General features: G+C 41.8%; 1 protein-coding gene across 10 annotated transcripts in view; it reads left to right on the top strand.

Moving 5' to 3' along the window:
- LOC137380660 (uncharacterized) overlaps positions 1-26063 on the top strand; it is a 239302-nt gene that overhangs the window by 129050 nt on the left and 84189 nt on the right. For all 10 annotated transcript variants that reach the window (XM_068052842.1, XM_068052840.1, XM_068052838.1 and 7 more), the window contains 2 exons: positions 7344-7468; positions 20918-22232. In XM_068052842.1, the coding sequence (XP_067908943.1) occupies positions 7344-7468; positions 20918-22232 (1440 nt within the window). The remainder of the gene's footprint in view (positions 1-7343; positions 7469-20917; positions 22233-26063) is intronic.

Raw genomic sequence — 26063 nt, 5'->3', positions numbered from 1 at the left:
TAGTGGATGAAATTTGTGAACAAATGTGTGTAGTTTTTCCCCTCCCCCATTTGACAACAATGCACGCAGGCAGTGCAATCGCAGCTGTCTGTTCACTTTTACTGTTTAAATATCAAAGTACTTGCTACATTGGTGTCCCAAATTTGGTAATACAGGGTTCATTTTCAAATGCATAAACTTTACTCAACTAATATCACTGAGTTTAGGTTAGTCTTCTGTTTTAAGCAATGGCGCACATGCATGGAACCTTCTCACTGTTGTAATAGGTGGTGGTCAAATGCTGCCATCAGTGTTTTAGAGCTACAGAGGGTTTTTTTTAAATTCCTCTGCTGTAGAGATGTCTGTTTGTATTTACTTAGTATATATAACGGAAAAAATGCATTTTTATTTCTTGTCAATTTTGAGACACCATTTCTCAAGACGACAGTGTTTTCCCGTTTCCACAGGAAAAATAAGTTCGCTGTTGGGAGGAGGAGTGTGTGACAAGCTAAAACAAGAAGATTGTGGACACCTTTTTTTTGTTGTTCCCAAATGGGTTTCTAAAATCTAAAAACTAAAATGACACTGCATGTACTGGACACAAGCCGAATGATAACAGATTTTGGATGCAGTTAAAAGATTGCAGTGAAATTTGATTTAACAATCGGATAATATAATCACAACTGCTTCCATTTTAACATCAAATAGGAGAAAATCATAGACTTATAGGGGTGCACATTAGCACATTATACCAGAAACAGCTGATCATAACTGCAGGACTGTAGAAGCTTTTGATTTGGCTGGATTTGACCTCCCAAGCCATGCAGTGATGACAAAAAAAAATCTTACTTTTTTATGGGATGTGGGCATCGCTGGCTAGGCCAGCATTTATTGCCCTTGAACTGAGTGGCTTGCTAGGCCTTTTTCAGAGTCAACCACATTGCTATGGGTCTGGAGTCACATGTAGGCCAGACCAGGCAAGGACAGCAGATTTCCTTCCCTAAAGGACATTAGTGAACCAGATAGGTTTTACAGCAATCAATAATGGTTTCATTGTCACCATTAGAGTAGCTTTTAATTCCAGATTTATTATTTGAATTCAAATTTCACCATCTACTGTGGTGGGATTCAAACCTGCGTCCCCAGAGATTAGCTCTGGATTACTAGTCCAGTGACATTGCCACTGCACTACTACCTCCCCTACTCTCACAATTAACCAAACTATAACAAAGTTCAAAAATCGTACCCAAATTAAAGAGTTTAAATTTTTGGAGAGCTGCCATTATAACTGATTATTGAAGAAATTATGGGGCTCTCAAGTCTCAAAATACTTGGGAGGAAGGAAACTGGAGATGGATTTATTCTCAGATTTCTGTGAGAACATTTCCTAGTGCATGAGTTATGGTTTAGAATAGATGTCCTCCCTGGAGATATGCAAGGATGATTCCTGGCCTGACTCGCAACTGAAGCTCTCCTGGAAGCAGGGGGTAACATTTCAAATTCAGAAAGATGTATAGAAAATCCTTCATTCTGTTAGACAAGTGTATTAAGGTCTATGGAACCAAGGTACGATACAGAACCCGCATGATCTAACTTAAGGGGCTGAATAGTCTAGTCCTGTACCTATTCTTATTTATATTTTACTTTGAAACTCTGATGCCTCAAAATATTGTGGAAAACTGGTAGTCACTTATGAAAAATTGTATGTCCTGTGCACTAGTCTAGGGGATACTTGATTGACACCTCCTGGTGCCACTATCTTGCCAATCACTTCATATCATCCCTCTACAGCTGCCACAAATATTGACTTATTGCTAACAGCTGAAATGTTAACTCCATTTTCTCCATCACAATTTACTGCTGTTTTGATCAATTAAAAAAATCTGCTGTAATGAGAAGCTCAGTGTGAATGAAGTGTTAATTTATCAAATCTATTCTTATCCTGGAAACAGAACCATTAAAAGACATTCAATAACACAGGGGTTTGGTGCAAAAGGGAGGCTCTATCATGCTGAGCAAGGAGTTTCTGATGGCGAAGCCCACTCCATGCTGTCTTGGTTCTTCAGGATCCCTGCCCTGCCAGAAGAAGGTGTAGTCTTGCTCTGCTAGAGAGCCACTCGCGGGGAGGCGAGTCTCCTGAAGTGCTGCAATGTCCACATTGAGTCTACTGAGCTCGTTGTTAATGATGGCGGTCTTCCGAGAATCGTTGATTTGTGTAAGGTCTTCCGACAGGCCAGGACACATAGTTCTGACGTTCCAGCTTGCAAAGCGAAGGGCTGGTACCTTCTTTCCTTTTTTCATGTTGTTTGGTGCGGTGTATCAGTCCACCTTTTGGGCAATGACCCTGAGCTCCAAGCACCCATTGAAGCAGGCAGACTGTGGCGGGACAGAACCTTATTGACCGGGGGCTGCCCGGTTTGAGGCGGGCGGTAGCTGTCCAGTGAGGTGCAATGACCTCTCCCACCGACAAAGGCAACCCGTGGCGCCCAGTTTCTACGCCAATTTATCTGGACTTATAACCCGTAACTGCTGCCTTCCGTGTTGTTTCAGTCGCTGTGAGGCAACTATGGAGTGACCTCTCCATGGCGCATGCCTGGGCAAATTTATGGAGGTTGAGAGTTGCCCAGTCGTCAAAACCCCCCTCTCGGCCTTTCTGGTGGGGTCCAAAGGAATGCAGGACACGACGTTTGGCACCAGTATGGCTGCAGGAACTGCCGGAAACATGCCAAAGGTGACACATGACCGCCTACGGGGTTCCGCTCCGGATTTTCTGTTAGGGTTTACTCCCTTAGCCTTGGTCTCTCCCGAGACGCCCACAAGGCAGTGGGGTTGTTGGGGCCCCTACACAGGTGTAGGATGGTGCCGGTGGGAGGAGGGGATGCAAGGGGAGGGGTAGAGGGAGGGGGTGGGAGGGGGGTGCAGGGGAAGGGGGTGCGGGGTGAAGATGGTGCGAGGGGGGGGCGGGCTGGGACGGGGTTGTGAGGGGGTGAGCTGAGAGGGTGGAGCAGGGAAGGGGACGGGGGTGGGGGGGGGTGGAAGGGGGGTAAAGGGGGGGGGAGGGGGGGTGGAATCTGGTGCAGGTAATAAGCCATTTCCTCAGTGCCCACCATCGACGTCCGGAAAGCTCATCCACGTCCTTCGGGAGGTGAAGCATCATTTGGCAGACTTAGAAGTGATTACATTTGCTAAGGGTTTTTCTTTGCAGTGGTTTAAATAAAGGCATGCAGCATTGCCGACAGTGCGCTGCAGATGCTCTCCGAGCCATCTCCCGCGGGCGCTTTGAAGTTGCGGCCGGGGGGGCCGTTCGTGGATGTTTTGGGTGTTCGGGGCACCTTTTCACAGGACTTCTCTCGGGTCCCGCAGCTCCTTCTTCACCTCAATGGACTTACCGCATGCCGTGGCTGCAGACACTCTGGACTGTGAAGACAGCAGGATCGGAGATTAAAGTATCGGCAGCTGTTCACGTCAGTTTCATCCGGATCAATTTCATTGAGAAAACAAAGAGCAGGTGTGGCTGGGGGAGGGCAGTGGGCCCAGGTAACATACACTAAACTAACTGTTAACTTTTAGATAGGGCTAAAATGAACTGATTTAAAGAGCCAGGGGAATTTAAACAGTTTAAGAGGGCAGATTGGGGGAGAAAACGTTAGGGATGGGAGCAGATGGCCATGGATAGAGTTGAACAGCAAGGGAGCTTCCTAGGGAGCTTCCAGCCCAGGAGCCATCTTGGAAAAATGGCTCGGAACGCATACTGTCCATCCGACTGCTCACCACCTCTGGTCCAGTACACCTACTCAGCATCTATGCTCCAACACTCTGTTCCGCACCTGAAGCTAAAGACCAGTTCTATGAACAACTCCATAACATCATTAGCAGCATCCCCAACACCGAACACCTATTCCTGCTGGGGGACTTTAATGCCAGGGTTGGGGCCGACCATGACTCATGGCCCTCCTGCCTTGGGCGCTATGGCGTTGGAAGGATGAATGAGAACGGGCAGAGACTGCTTGAGTTGTGTACCTATCATAACCTCTGCATCACCAACTCGTTCTTTCACACTAAACCCTGTCACCAGGTTTCATGGAGGCACCCAAGATCACGTCGTTGGCACCAGCTAGACCTCATTGTCACAAGGCGAGCCGCCTTAAACAGTGTTCAAATCACACGCAGCTTCCACAGTGCGGACTGCGACACCGACCACTCCCTGGTGTGCAGCAAGGTTAGACTCAGACCAAAGAAGTTGCATCATTCCAAGCAGAAGGGCCACCCGCGCATCAACACGAGCAGAATTTCTCACCCACAGCTGTTACAAAAATTTCTAAATTCACTTGTAACAGCCCTTCAAAACACTCCCACAGGGGATGCTGAGACCAAGTGGGCCCACATCAGAGACGCCATCTATGAGTCAGCTTTGACCACCTACGGCAAAAGTGCGAAGAGAAATGCAGACTGGTTTCAATCTCATAATGAAGAGCTGGAACCTGTCATAGCCGCTAAGCGCATTGCACTTTTGAACTACAAGAAAGCCCCCAGCGATTTAACATCCGCAGCACTTAAAGCAGCCAGAAGTACTGCACAAAGAACAGCTAGGCGTTGCGCAAACGACTACTGGCAACACCTATGCAGTCATATTCAGCTGGCCTCAGACACCGGAAACATCAGAGGAATGTATGATGGCATGAAGAGAGCTCTTGGGCCAACCATCAAGAAGATCACCCCCCTCAAATCTAAATCGGGGGACATAATCACTGACCAATGCAAACAGATGGACCGCTGGGTTGAGCACTACCTAGAACTGTACTCCAGGGAGAATGCTGTCACTGAGACTGCCCTCAATGCAGCCCAGCCTCTACCAGTCATGGATGAGCTGGACATACAGCCAACCAAATCGGAACTCAGTGATGCCATTGATTCCCTAGCCAGCGGAAAAGCCCCTGGGAAGGACAGCATTACCCCTGAAATAATCAAGAGTGCCAAGCCTGCTATACTCTCAGCACTACATGAACTGCTATGCCTGTGCTGGGACGAGGGAGCAGTACCCCAGGACATGCGCGATGCCAACATCATCACCCTCTATAAAAACAAAGGTGACCGCGGTGACTGCAACAACTACCGTGGAATCTCCCTGCTCAGCATAGTGGGGAAAGTCTTTGCTCGAGTCGCTCTGAACAGGCTCCAGAAGCTGGCCGAGCGCGTCTACCCTGAGGCACAGTGTGGCTTTCGTGCAGAGAGATCGACTATTGACATGCTGTTCTCCCTTCGTCAGATACAGGAGAAATGCCGTGAACAACAGATGCCCCTCTACATTGCTTTCATTGATCTCACCAAAGCCTTTGACCTCGTCAGCAGACGTGGTCTCTTCAGACTACTAGAAAAGATCGGATGTCCACCAAAGCTACTAAGTATCATCACCTCATTCCATGACAATATGAAAGGCACAATTCAACATGGTGGCTCCTCATCAGAGCCCTTTCCTATCCTGAGTGGTGTGAAACAGGGCTGTGTTCTCGCACCCACACTTTTTGGGATTTTCTTCTCCCTGCTGCTTTCACATGCGTTCAAATCCTCTGAAGAAGGAATTTTCCTCCACACAAGATCAGGGGGCAGGTTGTTCAACCTTGCCCGTCTAAGAGCGAAGTCCAAAGTACGGAAAGTCCTCATCAGAGAACTCCTCTTTGCTGACGATGCTGCTTTAACATCTCACACTGAAGAATGCCTGCAGAGTCTCATCGACAGGTTTGCGTCTGCCTGCAATGAATTTGGCCTAACCATCAGCCTCAAGAAAACGAACATCATGGGGCAGGATGTCAGAAATGCTCCATCCATCAATATTGGCGACCACGCTCTGGAAGTGGTTCAAGAGTTCACCTACCTAGGCTCAACTATCACCAGTAACCTGTCTCTAGATGCAGAAATCAACAAGCGCATGGGTAAGGCTTCCACTGCTATGTTCAGACTGGCCAAGAGAGTGTGGGAAAATGGCGCACTGACACGGAACACAAAAGTCCGAGTGTATCAGGCCTGTGTCCTCAGTACCTTGCTCTACGGCAGCGAGGCCTGGACAACGTATGCCAGCCAAGAGCGACGTCTCAATTCATTCCATCTTCGCTGCCTTCGGAGAATACTTGGCATCAGGTGGCAGGACTATATCTCCAACACAGAAGTCCTTGAAGCGGCCAACATCCCCAGCTTATACACACTACTGAGTCAGCGGCGCTTGAGATGGCTTGGCCATGTGAGCCGCATGGAAGATGGCAGGATCCCCAAAGACACATTGTACAGCGAGCTCGCCACTGGTATCAGACCCACCGGCCGTCCATGTCTCCGTTATAAAGACGTCTGCAAACGCGACATGAAATCGTGTGACATTGATCACAAGTCGTGGGAGTCAGTTGCCAGCATTCGCCAGAGCTGGCGGGCAGTCATAAAGACAGGGCTAAATTGTGGCGAGTCGAAGAGACTTAGTAGTTGGCAGGAAAAAAGACAGAGGCGCAAGGGGAGAGCCAACTGTGCAACAGCCCCAACAAACAAATTTCTCTGCAGCACCTGTGGAAGAGCCTGTCACTCCAGAATTGGCCTTTATAGCCACTCCAGGCGCTGCTTCACAAACCACTGACCACCTCCAGGCGCGTATCCATTGTCTCTCGAGATAAGGAGGCCCAAAAGGAAAAGGGGTGCAAAAGAAAGAAGGGGTTGTGCTGGTGCATTGATAGAGGATCTCTTTGCATGTGTACATGTTTCTGGTAACAGAATACCTCCATGCTAGTGGTAGGCTCCAGGCAGTGGTGCTGTGAAAGTGAGAATGGGGTTTAAGATCTGATTGAAATTCAGTGAAAATAACAGTATATGGTCTGGTCAATCAAATGGCTGGTGTCGACAGATACAACACTGAAGTCTGCCTGCACCAGCCTATGCAGTGCTAGCAATGGGTTCATGCTGTGAATGGAGAACGATTGATGGAATCGAGTGTAAAGATAGCCACTTTATGCCATACAAGGAGCTTGTGAAAGAACGTCAGTTTCTGGGAGCATAAAGAATGCCCAGCCTGCAGTGACTTACATTCACTTGACTGAACAGGAATTCTTCGGTTTCTCTCCGGCTTTGAACTAAACTACAACATATCTTGTAGATAAAATTAGGGAAGAAATGGCTTTTAGTCCATGGCATATTCTGTCTCCACTACAATGGGCTCGATGGACATGGTCGGCTGTGTGTGGTGGAGGAGACTACAGTCTCCAATTCATGCAGAAAATAACTGGAGCTAGGCAAGTTCTTATTGTAGTGTAAGAGGATCAGAATGAATGGGGATAGAATCTGAATGGAATTGAATGGTCTTTTTACAGGATGTGATCCTTTTGTTTTAGGAGCTCAGACTCAGAAGGAGCATTCGAGACACCTGAAGAGACAACACCTGTCAAAGTCCCACCACAGATCCCTCCCACTGCTGCTGAAAAGGAAAGCCAAGAACAGCTGCCTTCAGTCAATTCAGGTAAAGAAAGCCAAGTATGATTAATGAGGGCCAGCTGAAGGTCAAATTGATAAAGCTGAGACACAAAAGTGTAGAGCAGTCCAGGCAGAAGATGGGAATTTTAAACAGTATGGCACTTTGTGTTTCCAATTGTTATTGTGGCATTCTGTATAATTCATGCACCACGCCATTCCAAGATGAGCAACATATTTCACGATGTATTGAACTAAGTGAAAATATAGAATGACTTGGTGACTTTCAAAGAGTTTAAAAGAAATAAACAATATCTTAATTATATTTTTATTATTACTAAGCTTTCTCCCAAAATTCAAATGTGACCAAAAGTTCCTGGTTGATAAATGAAGAAGGTTTGTTGCCAACATAAAGCCATGATATATTCTAAGCGGTGTCTCCCTCTTTTTTTAAAAAATTAAATGAAATCTTAAGTGATATCACAGTTGAAAATGAGTCACAAAATTGAGAAATTATATTGATTAATTTGGTCGCCGGAACAGTTATTATCTTGAAAATTTGATAGGAGCATCTTTGTTTTTTTTTGAGAAATCCTTTCTTTACCCCTTTCTTTTCTTTTACAAAAGAGATGTATGTGTAGGGACTATTTGAATTCTAAAACATTGAAATGGAAAGAAGGCTTATGTTGAAATAATGCGCTTGGTTTTGACTTTGGGGCAACAGTCTTTTAGACTGCAGTGCCAAATGATCATTTCAGTGCAGCTGTCTAAGGCCTACCAATATTAGCTCCAGCCTCCAGCAAGGTAAGTTCAGGATGGGGCGTGGGGATGTGATCATGGCGGGAGGGTCCTGGGTGACCGCAGTCTAGATTTTTTTTTTGTAGCCAGGAGGAGCATTCCTGTTCCTCTGGGAACCCCAGAATAATTCCAAACTGACCTTTGCTGGGCTTCTTCAGCTTCAGCACCAATGGAACTGCAGTGGTTCAAAAAGGCAGCTCACCACCACCTTCTCAAGGGCAATTAGGGATGGGCAATAAATGCTGGCCTGGCCAGCGACGCCCACATCCCATGAATGAATTTTTAAAAAAACTAAACAGAACCTGCATGATGCAGGCTCTGATCATTTCCAACCTAAATGGTAATTAGGATCTTATTTTTGTAGTATGACTATACTTTGCACATTAAAAGGGGCCTACCACCCGAAACAGGCAGGCCTGGTGTTAGTCCCCTTTTGGTATGGGGCCAGCTTCATCAGCAGCTACCAACTCCATTTTGAGGCTGTTAACACCAGGCGAATCAAGTGATAATCGACCCCAGTTAGTGATAACAATCCTTTTTCAATCAGTTACCATGATGGTGGCTGCATGTTTGCAACTTGCAGAGTGAATTCAGTGTTGGAGCCCAATTCACTGAAGTCTGTCATGCTGATGACTTTGAATTAGGCCTTATTGCCATATTATCCTTTCCTGGAATGATTTGCTCTAAATCCTGTACATTGTGCTTTCACAGTTTGCCATGATAGCTTTGCGTTGCAGTTGAAATTTTGCGAGGCTTTGCATTTTTTAAAATTACTGCGTTTACATATTTGGTTGTGTGGAGGCAGTAGATGATGTAATAACATCATTGCAGGGTATTTGAGCAGGGTACCATAATTCTTTAAATTAGTGTTCAGTCCTTGAAGGTCGCCTGATGGACACTTCTCATTTGGATCTCTGTAGTGGCTTTCTACAGTGTAATGTAATGCTTTTAGAATCTTTATTCACATGCTAAAAATAAATCACTGAGGCTGCATTCACCCTAATTGAACATATGTGGCACCTGATTCCAAAATGGACCTGGGTTTGCTATATACTGTTAATTTTTTTAAACAGTTCATATATTTGCCAGACATATTAGCATTGCTATCCTAATATGGAATCACCTCCGGTTACTAACTTTCAGCATATATATGAGGTTTTTACAAGGAGAACAAAGGGTCACTTTGTGTTGGATAGATTTGCTGGCATTGAACTAATTTCAAGCCAGCAGGGGCTTGTGGATAAATCTTGGTGTCCAAATCTATTGTTACTTTTAAAAATAGGATCACATCAGGCAAATCTTTCTCGGGAAGTTTTTCTTTTACCCCACTCCATCCTGTTCATATTTTATTACTTGCGATGCTATTGGCATAGCATTTAGTTCTTAAAACATTTTTTTTACTTAGTGTTATGCTTCGTATTGGATTGATTATTTGGAATAACTGAATTGACAAGTGAATTTATTTTGATATCTAATTGGTCAAAGCAAGGAGTGGAGATTGATATAAATAATATATACACGCCACATATTGTCCTGGGTGACAACTTTTTGGCGGGCACCATTTTAATCTATATACCAGTGACCACACTTCAAAAGGTCATTCACCAGCTATGAGGTGCTATAGGAAATCCTGAGTTCGTAAAAGGCACTTAATAAATAACATGAAATATTGAAATTAACTTAATTCAAAATATCTGTCAGCTATGTATTACACTAACATTTCTTCTGAATTTTGTCAATGACCTAAAATGCTTATAGTTTTTATGAATACAACAATATTTCTTCATTACATTAAGGATTGGAAAGCAAAATATCAGTGAAAATGAGAGACTCCATTGATCTGGGAAGCACTTTGTTTCAAGTTCATAAGATCAACATAATCAAATCTTGAAGTTCTGGTAAAAATACTGAAAGAACATTGAATTTAAACCAGACAATCCTACATTCTCCTCCAACTCAATGGAATGCTTCAATTTGGAATATCATTGCTAAGTTGAACAATGTGGCTGGATGTCATTCTAATAATATAATATCCAAGCCTGCATATGCTTTGAGAACACAAAGTTTTACATGGTTATTAATATATTTTTCAAATCTGAGTCGACACACAGTAAAGCATTTAAAAGGTGTTTTGGACCCCAACACTATCAGTCATCCTAACATGGACAACACTAATAATTGAACTAATATTCAGTGTATGGTGTATATACAAGATTTTTTGAAAACCTGCAACTGTATTCAATTTGGCAGACTGTCAGAACAAAAGCAAGCAAAACTCTCTTGTTTCCAGAACAACAACCTTTCAGGAAATTGCTCTTTGAATGTTTCCAGTTAGAATAATGAGAACTCTGACAAAAAGACGCTCCTGACCTGCCTGAAAGCAATTAATTACCCTACTTTCTAATGAAGGTGTTTGATTTCATTAAAGGGACATCTGATCCCTGTTGCTTTGTGACTGAACAATGTTAATCTGACTAATATTATCACATGATTAATAGGAAGTTGGTCTGATTTTTTAAAATTAATGTCAAGACAACTCAGTGTTAATATATATACTTGGGTAATAACCGTGAAGACCGTATCAAAAGTAAAAATGTTGCTGAGAAGGCTTTTGATTAATTCAGACTTCAGACAGAATTGAACCGAACAGCTCATTTTTAATAGTAAAGATAAACAAGGAAATGCACATAAAGAACATATCATGCTGTTGATGTCCTTCAGCCAATGAATTACCATTGAAGTGTAACACTGTTTAGTCGGCAAAGAAGGCAGTCAATTTGGATGCAGCAAGGCCCCACTAGCAGCAATGAAATAAATGACCAGTTAATCCGCTTCCGCTGGTGTTAGTTGAGGGACAAGTGCTGGATGGAATACTGAAAGAACTCCCATGCTCTTTTTTTGAATAGTGCCATGGAATCTTTTAAGTAGGCAGGCATCTCATCTGAAAGACGGCTGCTCTGAAATCGTAGTACTCCCTTAGTACTGCCACGTCGGCCTGGATTATGTGCTGAAAGTTGTGCAGTGCGGCTTAAACCTGACAGATCAATTAATATCTGGAAATGAAATAGTAGTTAACGTTTTGGAATGAAACCCTTTATTGATGCTCAACACTTTTAGATATGACCCACCTGATGAAGGGTTCCTATTAAAACATTAACCTTTCTTTCTGTTTTAGATTCTTATTTACCTGCTGCTCTTTTTTGCTTTGTTTTGGATTTCCAGCATGCAAATTTTTAGGAACAAAGGAGCAGGAGTAGGCCATTCAGCCCATCGAGCCTGCTCCATCATTCAATATGATCATGGCTGATCTTCCACTTCAATGCCTTTTTCCCACAGTATCCCCATATCCCTATATGTCATTGGTATTTAGAAATCTGTCAATCTCTGCTTTAGACATACTTAATAACTGAGATTCCACAGCCCTCTGGGGTAGAGAAGTCCAAAGATTCACAATCCTCTGATAAAGAAATTTCTCCTCATCTCTGTCCTAAGTGGCTTCCCCCTTATCTTGAAGTTACATTCCCTGCTTCTAGACTCCCCAACCAGGGGAAACATCTTATCTGCATCTACCCTGTCTATCCCTTTAAGTATTTCGTAGGTTTCAATGAGATCACCTCTCATTCTTCGAAACTATAGAGAACACAGGCCCAGTTTCCCCAATCTCTCTTCATAGGACAGTCCCACCATCCCGGGAAAACATCTGGTGAATCTTCATTGCACTCCATCTATGGAAATAATATCCTTCCTTAGGTAAGGGGATCAAAACTGTACACAGTACTCCAGGTGCAGTCGAACCAAAGTTCTATACAATTGAAGAAAGACTTCGCTATTCCTGTACTCAAATCCTGTTGCAATAAAGACTAAATACCATTAGCCTTCCTAATTGCTTGCTGCATCTGCATACTAGCTTTCAGTGACTTATTGATGAGGACACCCAGGTCCCTTTTTACATTCTGTGATCTACACTTTCTAATCTCTGACCATTTTAAGAAATACTCTGCACATCTATTCCTCCTACCAAAGTGGATAACCACACATTTTTCCACATTATGTTCCATCTGCCATGTTCTTGCCCACTCAATGGGCAAAAATTTATAGTCCCGCCATGGGCGGAAACAATGATGGCCCACCCTCGCGGGCCGCTGCCACGATATTAAGCGTGGTGGCTCAATTTAATAGCGAGGCAGACCGCCCATCCCGATGACGTGCAGGGGGCGGGCTGTCCGTCCCCAGCAACGGCGTCAGCTGCCTTTGTGCAGGCGCTGATGCCATTTTCAAAGGACTTCGAGCCCTACATTTCAATTTAACTATTTAAAGATATCTTGATTTAAAAAAAATTAAATAACTTGATCCTGACCCTCTTTCCCCCCCCCCCCCACCCCACAAAACCATAGAATTAAACACTTGCCCTCTTTCTCCCCCCACCCCCCCCCCCGCCCGACACTTACCTTGTACACCTGGCCTTTACCTCCCCACAAAGTTTATAAACTTTACAGTTTACCCCTTCCCACCATCCCCTACACCAATGAAATGACTTTGATGCTGTTTTCCCCCAACCACCACCACCCCCCCCCGCCCCCGCCATGACCCCTGTCTGTAAAATTCAGCCCACTAAGTCTGTTCAAATCCCCTTGAAGTCGCTTTGCATTTTCCTCACAATACACATTCCCACCTAGTTTTGTGTCATCTGCTAACTTGGAAATATTACATTTGGTCCCCACATCTAAATCATTGATATATATTGTGAACAGCTGGGGCCCAAGCACTGATCCCTGTAGTATCCTAACAGTCACAGCCTGCCAACGCGAGAATGACCCATTTATTCTTACTCTCTGTTTTCTGCCTGTTAACCAATCCTTAACCCATGCTTGTATATTACCTCCTATCCCATGTGCTTTAATTTTGCTAACCAACCTTCTGTGAGGACTTTATCAAAAGCCTTCTGAAAATCCAAGTATACTACATCCACCAACTCACCTTTATCAATTCTGTTAGTAACATCCTCAAAAATCTCCAACAGGTTCACCAAACATGATTTCCCATTCATAAACCCATGTTGACTATGCCCAATCAGATCATTGTTATCCAAGTGTCCATTTATCGCATCCTTTAGAATAGATTCGAGCATTTTCCCTACTATTGATGTTTTATCACTTTTTTAAAAGTACCTGTTTTTTCAAAGTCTCTATCATTGCATTTTCTCTGCCTCTACAAACTTTCACACAGTTGGGGCTGAATTTTTCCTTTGGGGTTGGGAAACAGGAGCCAGACTTTCTGGGTCTTGAACCCTTCCCCTGCGAATTTTGACAAGAAGCCTCCTTAATTGTTATGGAGGCGGGTTCCCTGACCAATTAAGGGTGGCAGCGGGATCTCGAAGCTGGGAGTCGAATCAGAGACCTTCCAGCTGCAGAGGAGGACCCAGCTGCAATGAATGGTAAGTAATTGAGAGGGCGCTTCAACATGAAGGTTCCCTCTCAGCAACCTTTTAAAAAATTTAATAAAAAAATAGAAAAAGCAGCCAGAACACCACTCTGCAGGGTGGAGCTCCTCTACAGGGCAGCCTTTGGCTGACAGGGAGGGCTTTAGGCCTGCCTGGAGCCCTAGCACCCCAGCCTGCCACTGAGTGCCTGCCTCCAAACAGTTGATCTGCCCCCTGTCGCGACAGGAAACTAGAGGCTGACTGAAAAATCCCAGTTGGCCTCCATTACTTACCTGGAACAAGGTTCTTAATGAGCCTAATTGGCTGCCCGCCTCATGGTGACCAGTGCAGGCATTTTCAGGCCCGGTCTGCCTCCATTCCCGACCTCGACAGTGCCCAAAAATCCTGCACATGGTGTCAGTGCTACTCTTTGCTCACAGGTGCTGAAGTTGAGCAAGGTATAAATGGATCACTCTCTGCCAAAACTGGCATTTTAGGGCACTGTTGCACGACAAAAGGAAAAACGAATGAATCATTTACTTTGGCTTTCAATGTACTTTTAATTTATTCAGGAATAGCAGCCAGGAGAGGAAACACCAGGCAGTGCTTGCACATAAACCCTGACTGCATGCCTGTCGAACATTCACTATAAGAATACTGTTTGGCGAGGGGATAGTATCATGAAAGTTTTGGAATGTTATTGCCAATGAATGCGCCAAATGTCGCAACCCTCCATGTACTGAGAAGTTGGACCTGTGTATTACTGACCCTGGCAGCTGGGATTCCAGAACATACATTATCTATCCAATTATATACTTGTTTTAAAACTGTATGTGTAAGATATTGCATCAAATAGTATTTCTCACAAGGGAATTTGAACAGCACTACCTGTCACATAGTGTAGGATATAGGGAGGGAAACAGCAGCTCTGCACAGATAATAGTCATGGCATTCACTGAATTTAAAACACTTGGGTATGCTGAGCAGGGCATATTTAATGAGGAAAGAAATATTGGGAGCTGCTAATTAGTTTGCTGAGGGCAGCTACCATTATTATCCAGGTCAACAGCTGTTACAGTTGAGAGTATGATAAGAGATTTGGAGATTCATTTTCACAACTCCCCTGTTCATCTCGTTCCCAGTAGAATTGAATTTGGGTTCATGAAATGGTCACTCTGACCATATGAACAAGCTACAAGTTGAAAGCTTGTTAAGACAATGTCCAGGGTTATGAGCATTGAATTTGCAACTTTTATACAAGACAAAAAGAACTGTCAAAATATTAACAAATAGCTGATCTACTGAGTATTTGAGATAAAAGCTATTTAGGCATCTTTCAGGAGCATGTCTCTGGAAAGCTATGGTAATCATCAGGAAGGGGTTTATTAATTGGATATTATGTTGAGAATATTGTAATGAAAGGTTTTTCTGTTGAGTTAGTTTCTTGCCTTGGTCATTGAAAGTATTGTTAGCTGTGGTGACACAGTACAAGAGTTCTCTTTATTTATGTGGAAAAAATTGTCATGAAAATAGTAATTGGAGCAGTAGTATAAATCTACTATTAAAACTGATCTTGCTGGAAGGCAATCATTTATGGAAGACATCTGGCACTCCAGTTGGTGTGCAAAGGTCTAATCATTCTTTTGTATCAAGACAGTCATACTGTACTGGATTTTTAAAAAATACAGTGGAGGGTAACGGGGCAATCAGTCTAGGTGAAACTCTACCAAACTGAATTACCACATAACTATGATCTTATTCTGTAAATTAAAACTAAATTGGCCATTTTATTTTTGTGATATTTTACTTTAGCTGTGGAAGGTAATGTTTGAACCCAGCTAGAGTGAAGCATATTTCAGAAACTGCAGATAACAAATATACAGTTGAAACAATGGAGAGTGAAGAGTGGCACTTGACTTCACTCTGTGTCCTACAGCCTCAATGCAGAGCAGAACAATGGGCAGGACAGTGGTGCAATTATTAACTTTGGGAGATTGTACCTTGATCTACTAGAACATGATTTTGCTTCAGTTTGTATTCAAAATATAGTTCTAACATCCGTAGTCAGATTTTTCTCACAATTGACTTTTGATAATTGTACAACTGCTTCAATTCAACTATGTCAAAAATAAGTAAGTCAACAATGGCTGCTTTGAGAGGATGCTCTCGTTGAATTCAAGTGACAAGGCAGGTACACAATTATAACTGGATCTCTGTTCACATTCAAAATATTTTCACCAAAGATCTTTATGGGAGAATTATAAGGGTGGCCAAAATCAGTAGAAAACTTGTCTGTGTTTTCATATCACTATTAATATCTCAAATATCCTAGGTTAAAAATGAGGTGCGAGATAGAGAGGGCATCATCAGACATCTGCTTCACAGAATACAGCTCCTGCTTTCTCTTATTCTACAGCATGTTCACACTGCAAATGTTGAAATTTAGTTGAGTTTCTTTATTTCCTCCCCCACCATGGTCAATATTACTGAACACTGGAAAGCTTCTCCTGCGCAATTCAATAGAAATTTATTTTGCTACATTTGATATGAAACCTTTACAATCACCTTTGCATTTTGTGGTTAACAATATCTTAGGTTTGTTAGTGCATTTTAATTATTGAATGATGCCAAAGCTGAGAACTGAAAGCAAAACTACCCTATGAGTTTCTGGAATTTGTATTATTTTCTGGTCTGTGCAGTTACTGCTATCTTCCTCACTTTGTATGAGTTAAAACATCTTCCATATTCTTCTGCTTTTCTATTATGTGCCTCTGTGCCAGTGTTCCTTCTGCTGCTGCATTTGACAGGTGTGGAAAATGTCAGAATTCTCTCTCCTCAGTACCCACCCCAACCCAATAATCCTCTTTTCCCTTCGTACAATAAGGTTGCTTGGCTGCATTCACATTTAGTGGAAAATGTGTTTTAAGTTCCATAAGGGTATGATGATGCTATCTCCACGTGACTGGTATATGTTGAGTCCCACTTTTACCATATTGGAAAGTTGTATGATTCAGTTAAAATCATATGGATTCCTCCTAGCTTGAGAACCAGAAAAAACATTTTAGACAATGTAAATATTTTCCTCCCTCTGTTCCAATTTCATTGGTGGATTGTGTGTGCTGGCTGACTATGGATGATGAATCATCAGGAGTCCCTCTGAGCACACAGCTGTTGTTTCCGGTCTTCTTTCCCACTTGTTCCAGAGATAATTGACCTCCGATTTCAGACTGATCTCTACAATGTGAGCAAAACAAGTGAAAGATGATCAGTTAAAAATTTACATTGGTTGCAATTTTTAAAAGTTATGTCTATGCTTCTAAAAGTGAGATTGCTGTTAACAGAGCTATGTTTAAAACTCACGTTTCTAACATACTTTTGTTGATATTTACTGAGACTGTGGAAAGAGCAGTGGAAAGATTTCCAGACAGGAAACCCAGAAGTAAGAGTTTCCCGGAAACCGAGTAAAAATTAAAGAAGATGTCTTTCAAATGTTTTCCTGCAGATCACCCACCCGAGAACGAGCCTGATTAACAGGAGGGCAAAGCCTATAGCACAGTGCTGCAGCTGGGGAGCAGATAGGAGGGAGGACTGGGCAGAGAAATAGGTGAAGGGGGAGTTTGGATGAGATCATGGCGGGATGGGGTCAGATCGTCAAGGTCAGGGTGATCGTGGAGGAGGGGGGAGATTGGGGGCAAGATGGTGGAAGAGGGTGGTGGGTGGGGCTCAGCCGATCATGGAGTCTATGAAAACATTCCTACTGCACAAGCAGAGCTGTAAACTGCACTTAGCTTATGGATCCTGCTCACCTCACCTCCTGGCTTTCCTGAGCATATGATGCCAATCATTTCTCCTTTCTTTAAGTGTAGTTATGGGGGCTGGAGAACTCAGTTTGAGATCTTCTGATTATTTCTTCATTAAGGAAGCCGTGTTATGTTGATGAGAGTAGCTAGCATTTGAGGTGCAAAGGTTTGGATTTTAGAATTGCAAGCCAACTTAAAGTCAGAAGTAGCTGATTGATCTTGATAGAAATGATAATCAAGGTCATTATGAAATTCTACTCCATAGTGGGATTGTCATGCCCATTTATGATTGTAACTGTGTGCATGCATCACATTAATTCAATAATATCAAGGAATGGCAGAGGAAGAGAAAGGACCATTCAAATTACCAAACAAGTTATGCATTAACACCAGCACTTTCTCTGTTCATGCTGATGTGTGACTGCCATCTGTGTTACTATTTCCTGTGATTTGTAATTTATAATTGAGACCTACTTAGTAGAAATAGCAATTTTCGTCTGAGTAAATTTTTCAGTAACTTGCTTCTTATGCTCGCTATTCCATCATTGAATTAACCTGCTGTCTGTGTGATTGTTTTAGGTTAGAGAGCAGAAACCTTAACTTAGATCAGAAACTCACATACTTCAGCATCTTGTCACACTGCAGTAAGTGTGAATGGCGTAGTTGGCTTCATTTCAAATCATACGAAAAGAAAGATCCTAAAAACACCTCTCAAGCTTCCATTACTACGACTTAAGATTTTCCTCTTTGGGGAAGGAAGAGTACACTTAAAAAAAAAGTAAAAAGGTCTCTACTTCGTCTAAAAAGTTTTGAGTTTCCCTTTGGTGGCAACATTACTGAGTTCAGTGGCATGCATTTCCACACCTGATTATTGACCTTAGTGAATTCCTTGGGCTAACTTATATATTTCAGGTGGACCTGCTACATTATTCCCATCTACACTGGGGAGTCCCTTAGTGCTGGGTTGGGGGGATGTGAAATGGCTGTTGCAGTATTTGGCTCCTGCAGGACAAGATAGGAACCTAACATTTTGGAATAATGGATGGAAGGAATGAATTGATTGCCCCATGATGGATTCCCTGAGGAGAAATGAGAATTTATAGGCCCCCCTTCTCCTGGCCCTTATTAATGCTGGATTCCAGTAACATGAGCATTGCTAGTGTCCAGTTTCTTATTAAGTGGTAACGACATAAAATTTGACATATGGTGTCATTGGTCATTCCTGCTAACTTTAAATAGGTCCCCTCTCCCCTATATTAGGACTCATTCAATGTCCACCCTCACCTCTGGTAAATATTCTGAAAGCGGCAAGAATTGGTAATTTCTAATGAGCAGGAAGCAAAGGAGGTGGGTTGGACAACATGTTCGTGCAATAAAACTAAAGGTTAACGCAATAACTTGTATTCTGCCCCATGATATCTTTTGCATTCTTCATTTACCATTCACTAAACCTGAATATTGTCAATCCCCTATCTCATTTATGAACTATGCTGATTACACCTTGAGTCTAACATGATCTTTACACCTACAGTAACTGTCGTTCAACATCTGGACCCAATGAATTGGTTATAGTTGGCATTAGGATCTGAAACTTAGGTCTTTAAATCCAATTGTTACTTTTGCCCCAGTGTAAGTGGGGTACTGCTGTTCATTTGCGGTCTTGATTTGACACAATTTATCTGGAATACTTGCCATTAAGCAATGTTACACTTTGTAATCATCTCTTCATTCTTACTTTTAGCACCATTCTTGGAACTATATCAGTTACCTATCCAAATTGCTCTAGTTTCCACAGCCAAGATTATTTTATGACCTCATTATGTCATTGATTTTTTGAGTATTTGGTAGCAGAAAGGTTTGCATACAATTGATTTAATTATCCAGATTTAAATCACCATTTCTTAGCCTCTGCAGAACCATAGAAAAGGCAAGTTTGCATCCGCGTCTCACTTTCAGCTTCATAGTTAATGCTGATTACATTCGAGAACATTCAGAGATTTTGAGAAGCTCTTATTTTTGTGGCAAATTGCATGATGATTTGATTGCAACTTCTGTCTATGATTTGAATTTTATTTTGAAGTATATCGTGGTCATGAACCAATTTTCCAGTTAGAATTTCAACAACTATTCAGGAGGCAAGATAGATAACACCTGCATTTATCACCCAAGCTTTACCAATGAATAGCCAAATATGTCAGTCTGGATCTTTTACATACATTTTTATCTAAGTCTAAGAATTCCATAGTGCCAAACAAACTGGAAGAAGAAAAGGAATTTCTTTGGATGGTAAACAGACAACATTATAGAATAATCCCGACCCAAATAGATAACGGTCAAGAGGTAAGATGAATTGTCCAGTAGCGCATAGGAAAGTAATGAAGAGTTGGACATTGGAGCATGGAATGTTCTAACTCTATAAGTAGGGACAAGGCAATTACTGAAACAAGTTGGAGAGACATTACTAGAATATTATTTGAATTACTAAAGTTGCTTGGATGTTGCAAAATTAAATCCATGCACAAAATGGGCAGAGACAACAGATTTTGTTATTCGCATAAAGAAGGCAATGAACATGAAAGGACTGCTTGTAAAGAATCAAAATAATTAACTCTCTGTATGTAATGGATTATAGGTTCAAACTGGTGATAACTGTGAAAAGTAGCAAAATGAGCAATGGTTTGACATCTCATTTTCCCCTCCTTGTTTACCAATATTACCCTGGTAGAGGGAAGAGTAATTTTAGGATGGACTTGCCACCACCAAAGTAACACAACCAATTGCATGAGTTTTGGATGAGCTGGAGTTTAAAGGGTGGAAGATGGGAGGAGAGCATTGGAGTGACAAAGACCTGAATAGTTTTTTTGTGGCAGAAGGGCTAAGGTAGGGGTGGAGACTGGCAACGTTGCAGAGGTGGAAGTAAGCGGTTTTATTGACAGAGAAAATATGAGGCGAACCTCAGGGTTCAGCAGAACGCCGAGGTTGTGAACAATCTGGTTCAGCATGAGACAGTGGCCAGGAAGTGGGAGGGAATAAAAATGATGGCTTTAGTCTTCCCAATGTTTAGCTAGAGGAAGTTCAGACTGATCTAAGAGCATATATTAGACAAGCAGTCTGACACCACAGAGGTAGAAAAGGGATTGTCCTTCGTGTTAATTTGTGAGAAATGTCATCAATCTGAATGTTGCAATTGAGTCCATTTCCGCAAATTGCCATTGCATGTATATTTTATGATTTTTTTTTTTAAGGTTATTACACCACAGAAGATAAAATGGTCTTGCTTCAATGCCAGATTAGGTGAACTCAACTTTTTTTTTCTAAAAATTCACAGTTGTAAACCGATATGTTTACACCATCTTAATTAAAGGATTTGGAATACTTAAAGTTGGGTGTTGTAGAATTGATCTGAATTTAAATGTCAAGGACTAGTGCTGATTTTTTCACTAATAATGTACAGTAATCACTTCTTTCTTTTCTATTTCAGTGTTTTTTCCTGATGATAATCAGATTGCCAATGCCCCTGAAAACTCGCTGCAGGAAACCGATTCCTTCAGACCTCTCTCTGAATCAGCTTCAATTGTCTTTGATGAAGATAAGCCAATAGCCAGCAGTGGAGCTTATAAAATTGATTTTGATAGTCTTGATGTTTTAGACTCTTTCCAACCTCAATCCTGTTTGGATCCAAGCTCACCTGTGAAGTCAGAAGGTTCCAAAATTTGTGGACAAGCCTGTGAGAAGTCTCTGTCCACTACAAGCAGGACCAGCTCACCACCACCACCACAATCTCCACCATTCACACCAAGGTCTGATGAAACTACAGACGTCAGTCATACAGAGGATGTGGCAAAAACTTTGCAGGCAGAGGCCTTTAGCATAGCCTCAGATAATGCTCACAGTGTTAAGAAAAAGAAACCTAGGCCACTGTCTTTAAAAAAGAAGACTAAATCAGAGAAACCAGCAGAGACACAAGCAGATAAATCAACAGAGACTCCAACTGTGACAGAAATCCAAGCAAGGCCTACAGTCCCTGAGACTAAAGAAGTGACTGTATCTCAATCAATCTGCAACAATTTACAAAGTGCTGTAAACCAACAGGACTCTCCCATTCCTCCTCAGGCTTCCTGCAGCTTTGATCCAGATAACCTTTCTGAGCTTAATCCATTTGCCAGTGGAGATAAACTACAAAACTTATCAGTAGCACAGAGTGAAAGCGAGACTGTTACTGCCGTGTTAAAAGAGTCAGATAAAATAGCACCTGAGTCTGGGACAGTTGTTGATTCTCCAGCTGTGGGCCATGCTGTGAGGCTGGAATTTGATTATTCCGAGGATAAAGACAGTTTTGAAACTGAACAAGATAAAAAGCCTGTTCCTAAGAAATTTGGCAAAAAATCTGGTGGAAAGATGCCACTTAGAAAGCCAAAGATAGGAATCAAGAAGGTTCCAACAGTTGAAAAGGTAGACAGTGTTCTTGCTACACCACCTCATTCAACTGCTGATCCTGATGATATCCCTATTCCAAAGACCACATATTCATTTGACCCTGCTAAATGGGATGATCCTAATTTCAACCCATTTAACAGTAATGTGCAGGTTCCAAACTCTCCTAAGTTGCCTCATGCTTCATCCAGTTTTGACATAGACAACTGTGATAACACTGTGGACCCCTTTAAAACCTCTACAAAAATCTCAGGATCCCCTTCCCATTCCCCTGCTTCATTTGAGGTTAATGATGACACTGGTACAAGTGAGGGGGATATTAATAATAAATCATCGAAGAAGAAGAGGCTACCTTTAAAGACGTAAGTAATAAAGTAGTTACTTTTAGCAAAATGTACAAAAATATACTGCATTTTAAACAATATTGTGCTTTGCAGCTTTTCAATGACATGAATTGCCTGATTGCAGGCTGTTGTATTAGTTTTTTAAAAAAAAACTAATATCAGTGTTTTAAAGAATATCGGCTTATTTGTTATGGCAATCCTCATTTTGTGCTGATATTGTTAGTAGGAAGGACTTTGCATAAAAAACATAGTGCTCTGAAGATGGGTTAATGGCACTGGTTAAAAAAAAAGTATGAAGTAAAGGGATACAGATTCAGTCTTTACTGCTGCCCACAACTTTTGTGCTCTTCCTGGCAACTCTTTGAAGTGCTGTTGACAGAGTTCTGGGTGTCGATCCCCTACCCAGTGTGTGACAAGGGAGGCCAAACAAGAAGAAAAATTAATGTGCTGGTTTCTCTGTAAATTTGAGACATACTTACTCTCCTCATTAAGAGTCAATTTGTACATCTATATTCTGTGCTGAGACCTGGACAACATTCAGGCTTGAGTTAATAAATGGCAAGTAACATTCATGCCACACAAGTGCCAGGCAATGACCATGTCCAACAAGAGTGAATCTAAACATCTCCCCTTGACATTCAATGTCATTACCATCACTGAATCCCCCAGCATCTACATCCTGGGGGGTTTCCATTGACCAGAAACTTAACTGGACCAGCCACATAAATACTGTGGTTACAAGAGCAGGTCAGAGGCTGGAATTCTGTGGTGAGTGACTCACCTCCTGTCTCCCCAAAGCCTGTCCACCATTTACAAGGCACAAGTTAGGAATACTCTCCACTTGTCTGCGTGAGTGCAGCTCCAACAACACTCAAGAAGCTCGACGCCATACAGGACAAAGCCGCCCACTTGATTGGCACCCCTTTCACCCCCTTAAACCTTCACACCCTCCACCACCAGTGAACAGTGGCAGCAGTGTTTACCATCTACAAGATGCACTGCAGCAACTCGCAAGGGCTCCTTCAACAGCACTTTCCAAACCCACGACTTCTACCACCGAGAAGGAGAAGGGCAGCAGATGCATGGGAACACTACCACCTGCATGTTCCTCTCCAAGTTACACACCAGCCTGACTTGGAAATATATTGCAATTCCTTCACTGTCACTGAGTCAAAATCCTGAAACTCCCTTCCTAACAGCACTGTGGTTGTACCTACACCCCAAGGACTGGAGCAGCTCATGAAGACGGTCACCACCACCTCCTTTAGGGCAATTAGGGATGGACATAAATGCTGACCTTGCCAGTGATGCCTGCATCCCACGAATGAATAAAAGATACAGATAGTTGATCTCTGACAAGCAGTGGTTGTGAGCACTACAATTGGTGTCAGCATTCCTAGATTAGATTAGAGATGGGATTACTAGCTTTGTGTGTGTGTGTGTGAACTCTATTCTGTCCGAATACTTTTGCACGAAGGCATTGGCCTTTTAACCTACATTTTAATTTTGAACCATCAGATCATTTCATCTTCACTGTTATGATATTGTGAAATTTTTAATAATGTCTTTATTATTTGCATATTCCACCTTCTCCCTTTTCTCCTCACTGAGGGAATGAGATGAGGAATCAATTTAAAGACTGTTGACTTCACACCTCCTACAGCAGGAAGGGCAAATGAGCAGATCACAGACATTTCATACTGGTCTTCACTCCAGTATTGATACTGCCCAGCAGGGGTTGACTGACCATATGGGGAATTGGGAGATTTCACAAATGCCCCCATGCCGCTTTTTATTGGCACATCCCTTTTTCCATGAGAATTCTGAAGAATCCTACACCCTTTCATGAAAGCCCGTCTGCCCTTGCTGTTCAGCCAGTGGGAGGTGTGACGGTCTCACAGTAGAAGGTTTCACAGGGGGGTTTCTTCCTTTGTTCTTGAGATCTCCCTGCAGTATCCAGCTGAGAACTACTGAAACTCAAAGCATGATTGCGGGTTTGAAGAACACATTTGAACCTGTGAGTTCAAGGATGCAGATTGAGTATCTTTAACCACAGTTGGCCAAAGAGTGTTACTTGTCAAATTACTTCAGATTTGATCCCAACACAAACATGAATGCTAATTCTTTTTGCAACTTTCAGTTCATGACATTCAGGAACATCCAATTTAACCTTTTCCAAAGAAATATCACCAATAAAACAAACATTTCTTGCAACAGGACATGAGTTAACTTGACAACCTTAATGGGCCATATGGTTTTGCTGTCAAACACTAAACTTCTGAATGAAAGTGAACATAGATAAAAAGTGTCTCCACCTTCAGTAGTCATTGGAATAGACATAAAAGGGGCATTGATGCTCCAAAACTATGTGATTGGAACATTTTAACTTAGGTGTTTGGATCAATAAACAAATTACTCATTTTCTTAGATCCAGTGGTTATGTTGTATAATTATCTGGAATTATTCTTAAGCTTCACCATTTTATTCAGACCATGATTGGTGTATTGCCTTGTTTGGTGCCACAAATAACCCTGGTGTTATATTTTATTCAATGAGATGATTTGATGTAATTAAAAGTATTCAGAGATAATTTTTACATTTTTTAGGTAGAATATCTGGGGTAATCATTTGAACATTAAGGCTATGCTCAAACTACAGCATTCAAGTTTTGTATAAACCTGAGTTTTACATAGAATTGAGTTGTTGAGGGGAAAAGAAGTGTTTGGCACAAAAGAGGAAATTGAACATCTTAGTAGAAACTTTAGTCCAATTACGAAAGTCTTAGAAAAGAGAAATTTTGCCTGGAATATTTTTATTTCTACACAAGAATTCAGAGGTAAAGTGGGAAAATTTTCTACCATGAACCATGCCAGAAATTGGTTAAGTTTCAAAGTATAATGGAAGCAAGTGAATTTTGGACAGAACCAGATGATGATCTATGGTATCACTCATGGGATGGTGGAGATTTCTTTTAAGCATCTCTCTGTGTAACTGCCTCTCTAAGATGTTCATTTTCTATTTTGTGATCTTTATGTTTACTTGTCCATCTCTTTCCCGCCCCCATTTCTTTCACAAAACAACTTGTATGTTCTTTCCTCAGTGCATTTTCATTCCTATATTATAATGAAGATATTCAAAACTATTTCTAATAACCACAAACATTACTCATAACCTCTGTTCCTCTTAGCACATCCCCTTTCAGCTTGTTATTGTACCCACGATAGCACATGCCTGCTGCAATGCGTTGTGATGTCAGAATGGGCACTGACTGGCCAGAGGGTTATGCCTGATAAAATACAGCTATTGGTGCAGCTTTTACTGATCTAGAAAGTCTGACAAATATAATGATATTCTGATGCTTTAATTGGTTTTCTTAACATATCTGTACAAAGCAACACTTGTTGAAAACTTCTGTCAGGAAAATGGGTGAAACCAGTTCTGATTCTTGACTTGATCATTGTTGATCCTATGTGATTCAGCTTGTTCAGTGATATGACATTTAACTCATTTAATAATATGGATTATTAAATAACCTGGAATTAGTAAAATTAAGACCTAAAGTAAATTAAATTTTTAACTTTAATAATCTAAATGAGAAGCAGTCGAGGAAGGAGAATGTGCCCTTGTAATAAATAAAATCTCAATGTGTCATTGGAATTTTTGTGACAATGCATATTTTAAAAATGTATTTTAGAATAAGCTGTTGAGTTTTGAGGTCCTGAGGAAAGAATGAATTTGAGTAGGAGATTTTAATATAGTATGGATATAAGAAAGAGAAAGAGTGTCTTCAGAACTCGGAGAGGAAAGTTTATAGAATCAATTACCTTAGTATAGTATCATAGCAAATTA

Source organism: Heterodontus francisci, chromosome 20 (genome assembly GCF_036365525.1).
Source record: "Heterodontus francisci isolate sHetFra1 chromosome 20, sHetFra1.hap1, whole genome shotgun sequence".
NCBI lineage: Eukaryota > Metazoa > Chordata > Chondrichthyes > Heterodontiformes > Heterodontidae > Heterodontus > Heterodontus francisci.
The sequence above is the reverse complement of the archived record's forward strand: the minus strand, read 5'-3'. Positions and strand labels throughout refer to the sequence as shown.